At 34.6% G+C, this 15650-nt stretch overlaps 2 protein-coding genes across 4 annotated transcripts; one reads left to right on the top strand and one right to left on the bottom strand.

The window, feature by feature from the left end:
* The first annotated feature begins 1957 nt into the window (after positions 1 to 1957).
* Positions 1958 to 5538, top strand: LOC147402116 (WAT1-related protein At5g07050-like). 3 transcript variants are annotated; one of them, XM_086443631.1, is made up of 8 exons: positions 1958 to 2058; positions 2753 to 3002; positions 3670 to 3732; positions 3830 to 3946; positions 4047 to 4278; positions 4596 to 4754; positions 4830 to 4981; positions 5122 to 5538. In XM_086443631.1, exons 2-8 carry the CDS (start codon positions 2797 to 2799, stop codon positions 5288 to 5290), a joined length of 1098 nt encoding a protein of 365 aa, XP_086299757.1. In that variant the 5' UTR covers positions 1958 to 2058; positions 2753 to 2796; the 3' UTR covers positions 5291 to 5538. The 3 variants fall into 3 exon arrangements, with proteins under 3 accessions (XP_086299757.1, XP_086299758.1, XP_086299756.1); XM_086443632.1 differs by having other exon boundaries at positions 2043 to 2058; positions 2745 to 3002; XM_086443630.1 differs by lacking the exon at positions 1958 to 2058 and having other exon boundaries at positions 2065 to 3002.
* Positions 3423 to 12464, bottom strand: EMB2739 (embryo defective 2739). Its single transcript, XM_086443629.1, has 5 exons — positions 9272 to 12464; positions 8711 to 8782; positions 8235 to 8607; positions 3809 to 7465; positions 3423 to 3663 (listed from the first exon to the last, which is right to left on the bottom strand). Exon 1 carries the CDS (start codon positions 12297 to 12299, stop codon positions 9339 to 9341), a length of 2961 nt encoding a protein of 986 aa, XP_086299755.1. The 5' UTR covers positions 12300 to 12464; the 3' UTR covers positions 3423 to 3663; positions 3809 to 7465; positions 8235 to 8607; positions 8711 to 8782; positions 9272 to 9338.
* Between the last annotated feature and the right edge of the window lie 3186 nt (positions 12465 to 15650).

Here is a 15650-nt window from a genome sequence, read left to right as displayed (position 1 = left end):
TTCACCGTCACCAAGGGTCCTTGGGCTCAACTTGTGGCATCTGAAAACATGATCCAATGTTTTAGGGTGATAGAGGATAAAATTATATGAACTTCAAAAAAATAAAAATTATTTCTTACCATTAAAATTATGTCCATTTTCTAAACCTTGGAACAAGTTAAAAGAAAAAAAAATCTTTTTCCATTTTTTTTTTTGTCCAGAGTTTTTCAAAACAACTTAGAGGGCTGCGGTGTTAGCTTGCTGAGGTGGTAAGAATAATGATTTTCTGACACCCCCCTCTCACACATGCCCCCGACGTGGCATGTGCTAGAACCATAGATTATTTTCCTTAGGATACACAACTGCACTTATTTATAGAGATATATAATTGTGTATCCCGAGGGAAAAAAACTATGGCTCTAACCCATGCCACATCAAGGGACACATGTCAGAGAGGGCATCAGAAAATCACGACTTGAGGTGGTAATCCATTTTAGCAAAAGAAACCCTTAGTAAGACTCAAATCTTTACTAAGTTAGGAAAATATTTCTCATAATTGATATATTTTTGTTCCATAATATTCTTGATTTGATTCCCTTTCATGACATAAAGTTGGAACAACAGACAACATGAAGAATACTCCCACTTTCCCTAACAGAATAAAAATTAAAAACTGTGTTTGCTTTGCCACTACATTCTCTCACAATGGTTAGAGATTCCATGTAGATAGAAGGATGTAAAGGATTCTTGTAAAGGAACTTAGCATGTTTTCACAGAAGATCCATAGGATTTCCCTCATTTTCAACCTACACTAATGTGCTCAATAGTATCTATATTCACTACATAAAGTAATGATTTTCTTGAAGCAAAAGTGATAAATGCACCAGCGCAATCTGGATCGAATGAAGCATAATTCTGTTTTGGAGGTACAAGTTGCAGAGATGCAACTACAACTAATTGTTAAAGTTACGATTACGTAATCAAATTCTTTTGGTTCCAAGTTCGTTTCTTGAGAATAAGTTTTAATTGCTCTAACATTGTTCCTAATAGTCAAATACCCTATTGTTAGAAATCAGGAAGCAACATGTTAATAGATTGAGTGTAGCAAAGATGAAGATGTTGAGATGGATGAATGGAAAGATTATGAAAAGATAAAATTAGAAATTAACGTAGTCGTGAAAATGTAGGAATAACCCCAAAGGAAAATAAAACAAAGGGCGTCGGTCACCTGAAACAAAGAATGATTATTGCCCCAGTTAGAAGAGACGTGCAAATTAAATATTCTAAAATGGGACAACAAGAAACGAAAAGAAAAAAAAACAAACAAACAAATGTAGGTAGAAGTAGACAAAATGGATCTAAACACACTTGCAATAACAATGAGAGTTCATCTCATAACCATGCATGAGCATATACCTTTATTCGTTGCAGAAATGAAGTTGGGGAATTTTCAGATTCTAAGTAGGAATATCTAAGGGTGCAACTTGATTTAGTTTATAGTTAAGAACAATTTATCAAAACAGTACAGTTTTCGAAATTAATTATCAAAATGGTACACTGTAACAATTAATTCCAAAAATGGTAAATTTACCGTTTTCGAAATTAAATTTTTTTATCAAAACAGTAAAAATGTAAATTTTTGTACCGAAAGTACTTTTTTTAGTTTTAAGTATGCATTTGCAATTATAAATTTAACAAGACCCATTTTTATGACAGACTTTAACGACGAAGATGGTATCTGTGATTTGTAATTCAATCATTCGGTTATAAATATAATTGATGGACCATTATACGTCAAACACCAAGCAGATGCACCAAAGATGATAACCGTCTAAAAGGATTGGTTGAACCAAACGCATGCATGTGTGACACGTGTTGAACGTGACTGACTGTTTGCCACTTGTCACAATATTGTGGCCTCGCAGACATCATCAACTTGTCTGTATTGTATCCCATCAACAACGCTTCTCTCTTAAATGAAACAGAGTCGAATCTTGTAGACAGCACGTTCTTGGCTATCTCGTTGTTCTTCGCGCGTCCTTCGGTCGAACAGTATTCTCTCTCTCTCTCTCACCATTGGTAAATCAGCCTATTTATTATATAAATTTTTTTGTTTATTATAATTTTTAATTAAAAATATGTCATTTTCAACTAAGTTTATAGGATATTGGCAACCCATGGAATCGAGCCGAACCAAACCAACCTTAGTTTGGTTTGACTTAGTTCGGTTCTATTGGCATTTTGATTCAGTTCTGGTTCGTATTTAATGGAATCAACCTATGTTGGTTCGATTCCACTTTAACTATAGGCACTTTAATTATAGTGTACCGTTTTGATAATTAATTTCAAAAATTGTACTATTTTGATAAATTATTCTAATAAATAATTAACCTATTCATTAAAAAAAATCATTAATTTATCCCTAAAGAAGTCATTAATATATGTCCTAACTCCTAAAATAATTCACATAATTGAATTTATTTATTTATTTTATAAGGTTCAATTCTATACAAGCCTTGAATCAGAACCGAACCAAATTGATCTATTCTCCCATAACCAAACCACAATTTATTCCAAATCAACCCAAAGCTATCGGTTTGGTTTGGTTCTTGGTTTGAACTGGACCAAGTTTCACTCCTGAGAATATCCTCCGGAACATGATACTATCAACATGCAAGGAGATTTTTCTTTTATTTAAAGAAAAAAAAAACTCTTCCATCATCACCTATAAGTGTACATGCATCTAGCACTCCTTCACTCTCTAGTTGTGTAGGAAACAAAATAGAGGTAGAACTTGCAACACACACTTAGAGACCTATGGCGCTAAAGAGATACAAGTTGGGGGACTTTTATGGGAGGTTCAAACCACACCTCCTCATGTTTCTGAGTCAGATGGGCTATACATTTCTCTACTTCATCACAGAAGCTTCCTTCAATCATGGAATGAATCCTCATGTCTACATAACTTATCGGCATATTGTCTCTGGTTTTGTGATGCTGCCTTTCGCCTATTTCCTTGAAAGGTTATATTAATGTTTATATCTATATATATATGCATGCATAAGGTGGCCAAGTTTTCTGTTTTTGCTCCTGAGATTTAATAGTTTGTATATGTAAGCATGAATTGAAATTTTCGAAGTTAAAAAAAAAAAATGACTTCTATATGTTTACTTAAGAAATTATGTCAAAAATAAAGACTTGTCCATTACAAACAAGTACACTAGTTTTTAACTCTATTACCAAATTTTGACATTTCTATGAAATATTTTCCTTTTAATAAGGCTTGCATGAGTTTTAACTGTCAGTTTCTTTTTGTGTACATTTCAGTGGATATCACTATTTGTTTTGCAAAATATTTTATGAACAGTAAATTTTGACCGAAATAATCAAATTTTAAGCATTAAAATACAAGATTTTCAGTGGAAATATTTGATAAACAATAATTTAAACCAAAATTTCTTTTACCACTAAGATATCAAAAACTATTGACAAAATTCATAAAATAGAAAAAATACTACAAATTCTTTGTAAAAAGGATTTGTAAATTACACATAGTAGACTAGCAAATATTAGATTGTTCTGCCTAAAATTGACAACGTCAACAAAAGAGACAAGATTTTCAATTTTCAAGAGGCAGACCTATTGATCTTCCTTTCTTTCTTTCTTTCTTTCTTTCTTTCTTTCCTGCAGAGAAGCAAGGCCAAAACTAACATTAGCATTGTTTGCAGAGATATTTGTGCTTTCTCTCCTTGGGTGAGGATACATGAATCTAAGTATTTCTTTATAAAATGAAAGACAGATTGCTAAGAGTTTCTACATACACAATTACACAATTTCCTTATGATTACAGGGTTAGCTTAACTTTGAACATGTACTTTGCAAGCTTGAGATATACTTCTCCGACATTTATTTCATCGATGGTCAACACCATTGCTTCCCTGACTTTTATAATTGCAGTTGTACTAAGGTGCTAGTAGTCAAATCTCTGCAACAAATTATAAATATTACTGATAAAGACATAAATAGTGAATCTCTCAGACAGTTCCCCCTGAATGTGTTTCATGTAGGATTGAAGTTCTTGACTTAAGGAGTGCTCATGGAAAGGCAAAGGTCATTGGAACCTTAATTTCATTGGCTGGTGTCATGACCATGACATTATACAAAGGACTGCCTGTGAGAAATCTATGGGGGGCTCTAATCCATATCCAAGGAAATAGTACGATCCACGAGAATTGGCTGAAGGGTTCGATTCTTACTGTTGCTAGCTGCATAACATGGTCTATTTGGTACATCATGCAGGTATTAACCTTTCAACATAAAATATTTTTTCTTTAAACAAGTTATACGGTACATTCTTTGAAGCATTCTAAATTAAACCTTGGTAAGAGGTTCTTCTGCAAGACATTCAAAGCTAACAAGTAAAACATAACATAATGATAATGAAGGTTATTAGTATTAATATAAGAGGAAGTTTCACGGATAGAAAATATCTCCATCTGAGCAAATGTTTAAATGGAAGTGAAGTTCACTTCTTACTTAAGTACAAAAAACTCTTTCCTCCAACATATTTTAATGATATAAATGTTTGTAGTAAGCGTTTTCTGTTAAAATTGTAGGCAATCACATTGAAGAAATATCCAGCTCAACTTTCACTTACCACATGGATGAGCTTTATTGGTGGAGCACAATCAGCTGTCTTCACAGTATTCATAGAACATAAACCGAAAGCATGGGCCATTGGATTTAACATCGACCTCTGGTCCACCATATATGCTGTAAGTAACGATTCAAAAAGTCATCTTTGAGATAAAACTTTCATGAAATTGTAACTTATGGATGGTACATTGCAGGGAGTAGTTTGCTCAGGTTTGATAATCTTCATTCAACTATGGTGCACAGAACAAAAAGGTCCAGTTTTTGTGACCATGTTTAATCCCGTTTCAACAATATTGGTGGCCTTTCTAGCATACTTTGTTCTTGGTGAAAGGTTGTATATGGGAAGGTAAATCAAGAATTTATCTAAACATTCACACATGCATCATGTTAGTGACAGAAAAATACTATCTTTCACATATGTACGCAAACAAAACACACACAAAAAATGGCTCGGATACTAAGCATCTTTCTTTTGGTTTTGTTTAGCATACTAGGAGGAGTTATTGTTATCGTTGGTCTCTACTTGGTGTTGTGGGGCAAAGAAGGCGACAAAGAACTTGGAAACAATTCTCAGACACAATCCAAAGTGACTTATGAAGAGCAAAAGGAAGTCAGGATACATGTAATTTCTTCAGTGGAAAGGGATGTAATTTGAAGTGACACCTAAAAGTCTAAAACAGCATTCAGAAAGGAATAAGAAATAACTAGGATTACAAAAGAAACACTGGAAGTGAACAAGGATGCAGACTAAGATCTCAGCGAACTCCTGTGGTCTATTACTGCCAATCAAAAGGAAAATAATACCTAACTTGTATCATGTTCTACTTTCAGGCATCAGACTGCTTATACATCCTTGCATCCTTAAAGAAATGCAATTCGTATGTAGGATTTGTCGATCTTCCATGCTAATGCGTCAAATACAACTTTCCATATGGTTAATATGAACATATGCATCAGCTTGTTAAGAAAATAATATTATAGATCCACTCTCATCTGTAAAACATCCTAAACCATATTAGTTTCATTTACAGTTTCAATCCCAAGCAAGAAAAATGTTATTTGATACATAAAAACCCCGCAACCCAAACCCTTTATGCCAAATGATTCCACAAAAGGTTAAAGAACTAGGACTCATTGAGGGTCTCAAGCACTAGATCGAAATCTTCAAGAAAAAATAAGAAAAAAGTGGAGCACCAACAAATAAAAATTAGAAGTTTCATGACTAAATGGTCATTTTACAAGCAAGCATGCAAATACATTCAACCCGTATATCTTTTAGTGCAGCTTGATAAATTTTTTAGGGTGGTTCAACTTCTTCCAACGTATTATGTAAACAATGCATGGCCACTCTATGCACTTGGTGGATGAAAACCCTTAGCAGCGATATTGATTATCTCTTAACAAAGGTTTTTATATCAAATTATGAGAGTCTCATGACAATCAACCCACACATCTTCATCATGATGGTCCATGGCACGCCTATACTTGCATCTTTCACACACCTTTTTAGCATGTATTGGCATGGAAGGATTTGATTTTGAACATCCTTAACGAAGATAATCTTCAATATGTGTCAACAAAGGTAGCCTGCAAATTTGAACTACAACCCACACTTGGCTCTTGTGCTAGAATAGTAACATGTAACAGCATGAAATACTTTCTCATATCCTGCCTTCCTCACATTATGAAACAATTTCAAACAATTGATTCCATACGTTTGAATTCGTGTAAACCTTAGCTGCCTCCTTTATACTATCAATTGAAAAACTCGAAGCTGGCATGTTATGGTGGGATTCAAAGTTAAGTGTTTTTTTCTTTTATTTTTTTGATAAGTCAAAGTTAAGTGTATTTTCGCAGGCATGTCGCTTTTCAAATACTATCAAAACATGCATGCAAGCCTTCGCTACACTGAGTAGTGTACATAGTTAGAATCAAACTCCTCTACAGTTCTGTTGCAATACAAACAGTAGTTAAACTCATGGGCAAAACCTATATGTGCATAAATGGTATGAGGCAACTTTTTAGGGCATTATGTATTATAACCAAAATAATACCAAGGACAGGTACCAGGAAACACACATTTGATGACCTGTACAATACGCAAGTATTGACCAATAAGAATCACCTTCTTTTACTTACCATTCATTGCCCTCATCCATGTTTTCATGATTAATGCAAAAGACCCATTTGATTCAATTTAAATTAGAAAGGAGTGCACCACCAAATAACACTATTAGGTAATGATGAGCACATACAACTGAAACAAATGGCATGAGATATCTATTGGATCCGTAAGTAGGATCAAACAAACAACTCCGAAGTAGTGGTAGTCCATACTTGATCTATAATCAGCCCAAAGAAAGTTGTCATTTGACCCTCTGAATCCACTTGAATTGACTAAAACAATGATGGACTTCCCATTTGCTATCATTCAAGGAAGGCAAGAATGCTTTTCCATCTCCTTTCTAAATCCTTGCATCCATACGGTAAAACCAATGCAACAACTAGTCCCAACTTCAAAATCCATGTATTACATCATGAGATCTTTCTTAGTCCCCGCTAAAAACATATTTTCAAGTACTTTCATTGACATTCAGTTACCTTTTTTTAAACATCGAAGCTTTTGTCTTTTATTTGGAGTCACAAGATTATGCTTGTTTTTTCCTCAAATATTTTTTATCTAGCACATGGGACCCATTTAGCAAACAACAGTAGGACCAGTATTTGGAAAACTAATTCCGGTATTGGTAGCCCCCCCAGGCGATGCAACATCATCTTTCAATTGCCCCATCCGTACTTTGTTAATGGCCATAGCTGCGGCTCTCAAAACCTGTAAACACAAGCCACACGTCATTACCAACAGTTTTGACAAAAAGATACCAGGAGCATATCTGCCGATGATCAAAGGACTCCCATGATTAGACACTCCTCCATTTCTTAGAAGAAAAAAAAATAACAGATTGGTATATCTACTCAATTAAGGAACTCATTGCAGTGTTTGAGAACCTAGACCCAATGCAAGGTCTCAAGGAAGAACCACACTGGTTCGGAGGCCTAACAGCAAATACAAGAACTGAACAACTAGGTTAACTTACAAAAATTTTCAAATGGTAATGTTATTATTTTGCAACCTAAAAGATACGATGCAAATTAGAGGTACTATACATTTCTCTCTTATTAAGGCAAAGGAAAACATTATAGTGTAACACAAATCATGAGATGAATCACCTGCAAACTCGGCAAGCTAGCATTTTATTATCTATTAATTTATTTTTATATGGGGGAGAGAGACAGAGAGATGGAAGGACTTATTGCTATCAATGACACAGCCATTGCAAGAGAACTCATAGTGCTAATGCTGTCATTCACAAACCCAAAAGATATAAAATAGTAGCATCAAAAAATAAAATATAACTTAAAAAGTACAGGAAATTACCAAAAAAGGGGTTAGGGGGTTGATTTTATCAATAACATATTAAGTTTCTGAAAAACTACTGAAAATGATTTAAAACGTTGGACTGTCCAGCATTTTCTTAAATTGCTGGGCTTTCCATCGTTTTATGTTCTCCTATATCTTCAAATGGCAGAAATGCCCATACCTACATAAAATGCTTGACAGTCCAAGTTCTTCTTTCCAAAAAGGTGAGATATCATGTACTGTCGCGCAAAAGCTTACATAAATCACACCACAATGCAGATTAGTTCTTCTCAAATTCAGAATTCTTCTGGTTGTGTGATCGTTAATCTCCAGTTCTAGACACTCAATGTTTTTCTCTTATTGCTTCTTGAAATTCTTCTAATCCGTTCTAGTGGTGATGGATGCACTCTTCTTTGGTGCCACTGCAGGTTGATTTGATTTCTTTAAAACATAGGCAGCCTTGTTTTTTGCTGCCGTCAAACTTTCAATGGAGCACAAGTCCACTTTTTCGGGACTTTGTACCCCCCTTTGCCATTAGGTTCTGTCAAATTAATCTGCAACAAGTACAAGATGTTAACAATTCTTTAATTGAAGTACCAGAAACTCAAATAACTGTGATTTTATCGATTCTGGAAACAATACAAGAAATCTTACAACCTCTGGTGTCCTGGCTTCTGCATTCTCTGTCACTACATTGTTTTCTGTCCTAGAATGATCCGAGCACTTAACCTGTAAAATAGATAAGGTGGAACAATTCATCACGAGGAACTAAAACTCAAAAGTCAAACCAACTACATTCAGATTCTTCAGAACTATTAAAGCTAAAAGAAAGAGACTAATTGTTGCCAGATTGTATCAATAGTTTAATAAAATGAATTTGCCATCTTCTTTTTGGCAGGTCCCCTCGACCACCGTATTAATGAATTTGGTTTACTTATCAAAAAAGAAAATAGTTTAATAAAATGAAATGCCAATGGTCTTGCAGAATTTATGAAAGTACAATGAGAAAAATATGTTTTATCTACTTAACTTATTTGGAAATTAGAGAAGCATTAAAGATATAGCCTACAATAAAACTTGATGTGTTCAATGGGGCTCATGGACTGTAGTGTGTTTAATGTAAGTATGGGCATTTCTGGTATTCAAAGATATACGATAACATAAAACACAGGACAGTCCAGCATTTTCTATTGTTTTTGGTAAATTTTCAAAAATTACCATGAGTGGAGAGTGCACCATGAACATCCCATAACTACAGAGAGATCATCCATTAGCTGAGAAATCATCAGCTATTCTGCACAACTATTGCATCTGCTAATTTGGCTTTTATTTCTGTTATGCTAATAGACACCTTGCCCGAACAACTTGTGCTTTCCATTTTCATCTTCTCGAGAAAATTTAACAACCCCAAAATGCTAGACTGACTTATCCTAACATCAGTAGAATTGAAAACGACAGAATCCCCATTCTTTTTAATTTTCTTCAACCACTCAGCTACACTATCGAACAGCATCGAGCAATTAGAGACAACCCATGTGGCCAAAACTGCAGCGGCAAAGCTCCCAAAGATGTTATCAGGTAGTGACATCATTGCACCAACAAGTCCGGGAGTAGGAGCACATCGATTACATAGTGTGAAAAGGCCTCCAATGGCAATGTAATGTACATCTGTATCTAAGGAACTCGAACGGAAGAAATCCATAACAACTTTCTCTACTTGAACCTTGGAAACTGACAATTCTGATGGCATTAAGCTCCAGAACTTCTGTTGTTCCACGGAGCCCCAGTTGAGCGAGCTCTTTATTAAATTGCATATTATCATAGTGTCCTCCCCAAAGATAGAGAAACTCTTCAAACAGATCTCAAACTGCAAAGCGATCAAATCTACATTATCCAACTTGTCCACGAGTAACCAAATGACTTCTTCCTTAGCGGTGGATATATCGGAAAGAAAACAAAAGATACCGCAGAATAACAACTTCAATCTTTTCATCTCCCACCCACAACAGAACAGTAAATCAGAAACCAAGAGCTTAGTTAGAGATGTATCGGCTTCTTTACTTGAAGTAAGTCTTGACATAAGGAAACTTTTGTAAGAAGCAAAAGCATCTTTAACTAAAGCATCAACTAAATTAGAATCACTCTTCGAAGTAGAAACAATAATACCATGAGAATCCTTTTCTCGAGCACTCAGAAAAGAAATATACATATCAATGTGATAATTCAACAACGGCATCTCTGAGCCACTTATCTTAACAGAATTTTTTTCACTCATTGGGTTTCTTAAACAATGCATCATGCGTGCCTCGAAAGCAAGTCTTGAAGCATAAAACAGTAATCGTGGGCCCACTGGATAACCATTCCTTGACCAAAATAGAAACATTTCTAGGATCCTTTTGTTTTGAGAAAAGAAAAATGTACAGGTAATTAGAGCCGTTGCAGACTGAATTTCATCATCGTCGCAACTAAATTTTGGTGGAAATTTGAGAGGAACAAACATTTTGTATCCATTCAGTTTGAATGCCTCGGTTATTTGATGTGCTAATGCTTCGGGACAGAGAAAAGAATCAACTCCAACTGTGGTATCAGAAGATTGGCAACCAAGATTTGAAAACAAGAAGAGTATCTCCTTCAGAGTCTCAAGACCCTTCTTGTTTGACTGCTTTACGTCTCCTCCAAGATTCTGAACTAAACCCTCTATGATATCAATCAGACTTTTGTTACTAATAATTTGTGGACTACAAGAAGCAACAAATGCATCAACAACTTTGGTGTGACATTCATTCCTCAGGCGTTTAGCCGGTCTTTGTTCTGCAAATATTGAAGTCTGGCTCTTCGCATTGGATGGACATGGCAAACCCAATGCTTCACCAAAAGCTTCCGATTTTGACTTACAAAATATGTTAGAAAGCCTCTCTTTTAAATAAGGAGAAAGTGAAGTACAAGAAGTTAAAGCCTCCAATGAGTGAATCACTCCTTTCCTAACAAGTATACCAAAAGCTGCTGAAACACCTCGAAATATTAAATCCTTACATTCAACATGATAGTTGTCCACAAGTTGAAACAAGAATTCGAGCAAACTATGTGTCATATCAATGTATTTGGGTATGGAGTTTACCATCAACAAGATACCGGGCTCGATGTTCATTATATTGTCTACCGTTTCGTCAAAGAACAACCAATCGTAGAATAAGGCCAGTTTCGTATTGGCTTCCACGTAATTCTTCTTACAACATTTTAGTAACCAACCTATGATCGCCCATCTCGGAATAACATCAGATTGAATAACTTCATTGGGAGGGTGGTGAGCGCAACATATGAACCGAACAATGTCACAAATAACAGTCTCACTCTCAGGCCCACAAAGGAATTTCCTAGAAAACCATGCTTGGTACCATTTCTGACACCCCCATCTCACATGGGTAAGTAAGAATCTCAATTGGGTTTCCATCTCTGGTGTGATCCGAAGTAAAAGATACCGACTTGATGTCCTCGAGCAATATAACTGTGAGACATCTGAAGGATTCAATAACAAGTCCTTCCATATAGCTCCAAACTCGGGAATATGAACCAGATCTTGCAGAAGACGAACGAGATCCCGTCCAATCCGTAAACACAAACGAAAATGCATCCTTAAAATTCTAACACAAAAATCGATCTCCATTCGCTTTAATACATCCAATTTTGGAAAACCCATTAACTTATAATGATCAGATAACAATCGAAGATATGTAAAAAGAGCACTTGTTAGAATCAAAGGTTCTTCCACTAACCAATCCCATTTGTCCAAAAAAACCCTAAGCAACTCTGTAGACAACCACAAGTTTCCATCACTAAAATCCCCACCAACAATTTGTCTCATTAAACAAAACAACAGATTATCGACCCCAACCGCTGAAACATCGACAAGTTTCCAAGTGACCCATAACAATTGAATCTTCGCAGGGCCGAGAAACTTCGGGTATGATTCGAATACCAACTTTAAAAGCAAATTCACAAAAAATTGGTACCCATCAGTGATGATGGCATTTAAGTGGGTAAAATGAATTTTGGCAGATTGGGATTCGGTTAATAATCCGTAAAGAATTGCTCGATTGAGCTGCAAGTATTCTTGTGGAGAAGGAATTGTTAGAGGGAAAGGTGGTTTCAGTCGAGGCTGAAGAATCTCAAAATCTTGTCTAAGCAATTGTTCGAGTTCGTTTTCAGCTTCATGAGGAGAGATTCGAAGTAATCTCGAATTCGACATGAAGGATTCATTAACAGGAAGAGAAAATTAACGAAGAAAAACAGTATAAGAGGGAAAAATCGTACCTTGGTGAGGTTTTGTTAGAGAGAAAGTAGGGTTTTGGAGGGAACATAGAGGTCCAAGCTTCTACTTTCAAGACTCGGAGCGTTTCGAGTTTGTCTCAACCAAACTCGAGCGAGATCTTAACATAACCCGGACAACCTAATGGCTCGCCCGAGATTCGATTGAACTGGCCGATTTTTTAACGAGTCCGGGTCTCCCAGGCTCGTTCGCGGGAGAGAAGCACACAAATTACCACTTTAGCCGTTGGATTTCATCAAGTGTCTCGAGGTTTTTGCCATGTCAGGTAGTTGTCAAAACTTGTTCTCACAATTGGTGAATGTTGATGTACCTTGGTTTTCCTATATTTTCCCTAAAATCTATCTTCTTCAACCTTGGATTTTTGTCGTTCGTGCAGCCTAATGTATTTATTGTTGAAAAAATTTGTAAAAATTTACAAATTTATGTGATCAAGTAGGTCATTTTGAACTATGATTTAAGAGGGACCCACTTTTTATTTGAAGTGGAATTACTTGAAGGGACACACCCTTTAATTTCTATCACGTTTTTCTTGGGTACCTGTTCATCCAAAAGGTTGTCTTCAAAAAGACACCTCTATTGGATTTTGAGTTATCTCTTAAGAGGCATTTTTCTTTTTTCAAGAAGCATCATGTCTTTTAGAAATATTGTCTTTTCAAGAGACACTTTGTTTATTCCTTTTCTATAAATAGGTTATTTCGACCTTAATTATTTCATTAAAAAAATTCTCTTTTCTCGTATGTTGTAAGTTGGGAGACAATTATTCATAGATTTGTGGGCACTGAATTACGGGAACAAAATTGTTTTAAAGACATTATGTTCAACATAAACCTTGATCAATCTTTAATTTATTTTCAAGTATCTACCTACTAACATTTATTTCCTAATCAAATTATGCCACGTACAAACGATTTTATCTATAAAAATGGGACATCGTATGGGATCTTGACTTTTTTACAAGATGATCGCTTGTTCTCTATGTTAAATCCATCAATAAATAAAGCAACCTTTTTTAGTTTTTAGATTTTCAAATAAAAAAAATGAAAATAAACAAAGGTTTTATCCAAAATTACTTTTCCAAAAAAAAAGTGTAGAAAAAATATAAATTTGGAGGAAAAATCAAGTGTACGTTGAAATCATGAGTTATATGAGATGAGGCATGGTAATAGTTAAGAGTCAGACTAGCTTGACTAACTTAGTAAGATTTTAAATCTTCTTAAGAGTCGTGAGTTCAAATTGTGGTATTAAAAACATGATCCAATGCCATTGGGATGTAGAGGAGGAAAATTTAATAAGTTTGAAAAAATAATAATAAAATAAGTTAGTTTTCATGGTTGAATTTTATTTTTTTAATTTAAGAGTTTGGTAGTTGTCCATTTTCAACACTTTTGATGATGCTCAAAACATATATATAACATTTATCATAAAAATTTCATAGGTTTATGGTAATGACTAAAAATGGTCACTTTTTTGTTTCAATACTCAAAACAAGGCTATTTGTCACAGTAACTCCTATTTTTGGATAGAAATGCCTTCACCTACAATTTCTCTAATAAACCCTTGAAAAATAATTTTCTGAATTGTAGCTTTTTCCTTCCCAACATTTTATACCATCGAAACAAAGAGAGGTCCATTCTATCTTCCAAAATCTACCCAAAAGTCTTTGAAGTTCACCAAAAATGTTATAGATTCGAGGAACAATAGTGATTTTTTAGCTACGCACTCTTATATTCAATCCACGATCTATCGAAGATTTTGACCAAAGTTTATCAATCTCTCTTCTATTTCATTCAATTTTTAAAAATTATTTATATATTTTTATAATCTTGAGGTATTTCCTTATAGAGATGAAAAATCGTAGCAAAAAAAAAAAAAAAGATTTCAGAGAAGTTTTATGATTTTGTTCATAAAATTTACCCAATGTTGAACCTCGATGCAGGAATGTATCATTGAGACTCAACAAAACCTATTGTCGAACCTTAATGAAATTGTTTAACAAAAGTTTGTTTAAGTAAAAAATATCCACAACATCGAACCTCAACTCAACAATAGCTACCATTGAGCCTCAACGCCATAATACATTCCAACGTCGAGGTTCATAGCATCGATGTTTGACACTGGGCAAATTTTATGAATAAAATCGTAAAAAAATTTGTGAAATCAATTTTCTTTTGTTACCATTTTTCTATTTATATAACTATAAAAAGAAATATATCAAGATTGTAATAATATATATATATATATATATATATAAAAGAAATAGATGAGAGATTGAAAATCTTTGGTTGAAATCTTATATAGATCGTGGATCAAATACAAGAGTTTGTCACTCAAATCTAGAGCCTCTTTTGATGAACCCTGATGACCTTTTGGTAGAGATAATTAATCTCTCTCTCTCTCTATTTCAATGGTAGAAAATGTTGAGAGGGAGAAAGTTACAATTTAGAATATTATTTTTCAAAGGTTTATTAGAGAAATTATAGGAGAGGGCATTTTTATCAAAAAATATGAATTACTATAGCAAATAGTCCTATTTTGATTATTAAAAATAAAAAAGTGGCACTTTTTTTTTACCATTGTCACAAGTTTATGGACATTTAACATGGTGACCTCGAGATTGGACCTCACATCGCACACTGACGTGAAAGTGTATGGGGAACCATAGATGTTTTTCATTGAGATATGAGTGAAAAAGCATATATGGTTCATATCCACTTTCAAGCAAGATGTGCCATATGAGGTCCAATCTCAAGGTCACTCAAGCACGACTCATACATAAAAGGTTGTGGTGTTGGATTGCTGATGTGATAAGTCATGTGAGCCCAACAACCCTTAGCGAGACTTGAAATCATACTAAGTTTGTAAGGAAAGTATTTTTATAGAGTTAATGATATAAGAGTTTGACTAGCCGTACTAAGTTAGTAAAGATTTCACCATTACTGAAGGGTCTTGGGACTCACCTCTTGGTATCCAACAACATGATTCGACGCTTCAGGGTTGTTGAGGATAAAATTTGTTTTAATCATTGAACTTCAATTTTAAACTTGGGTATTCGGTAGCTGTCCATTTTCAAAACTTTGGATCAAGCTCAAAAGAAAATGGGTTTTTGAAAAAAAGAAGAAGATTGGATATGAGTTTTTAGATAAAACTAAGAGAGTTGTGGTGTTGGATTGTTGATGTGGTAAACCTTTTGAGCTAAATGACCCTTTGTAAGGCTTAAAATCTTACTATGTTAGTAAGAGAAGTGTTTCACATGATTTAGAGAGAGATGTG

This window comes from Akebia trifoliata, chromosome 5, assembly GCF_017979445.1.
Source record: "Akebia trifoliata isolate Shusen 1 chromosome 5, ASM1797944v1, whole genome shotgun sequence".
Lineage (NCBI taxonomy): Eukaryota > Viridiplantae > Streptophyta > Magnoliopsida > Ranunculales > Lardizabalaceae > Akebia > Akebia trifoliata.
This window is presented reverse-complemented; position numbering and strand designations above follow the sequence as displayed.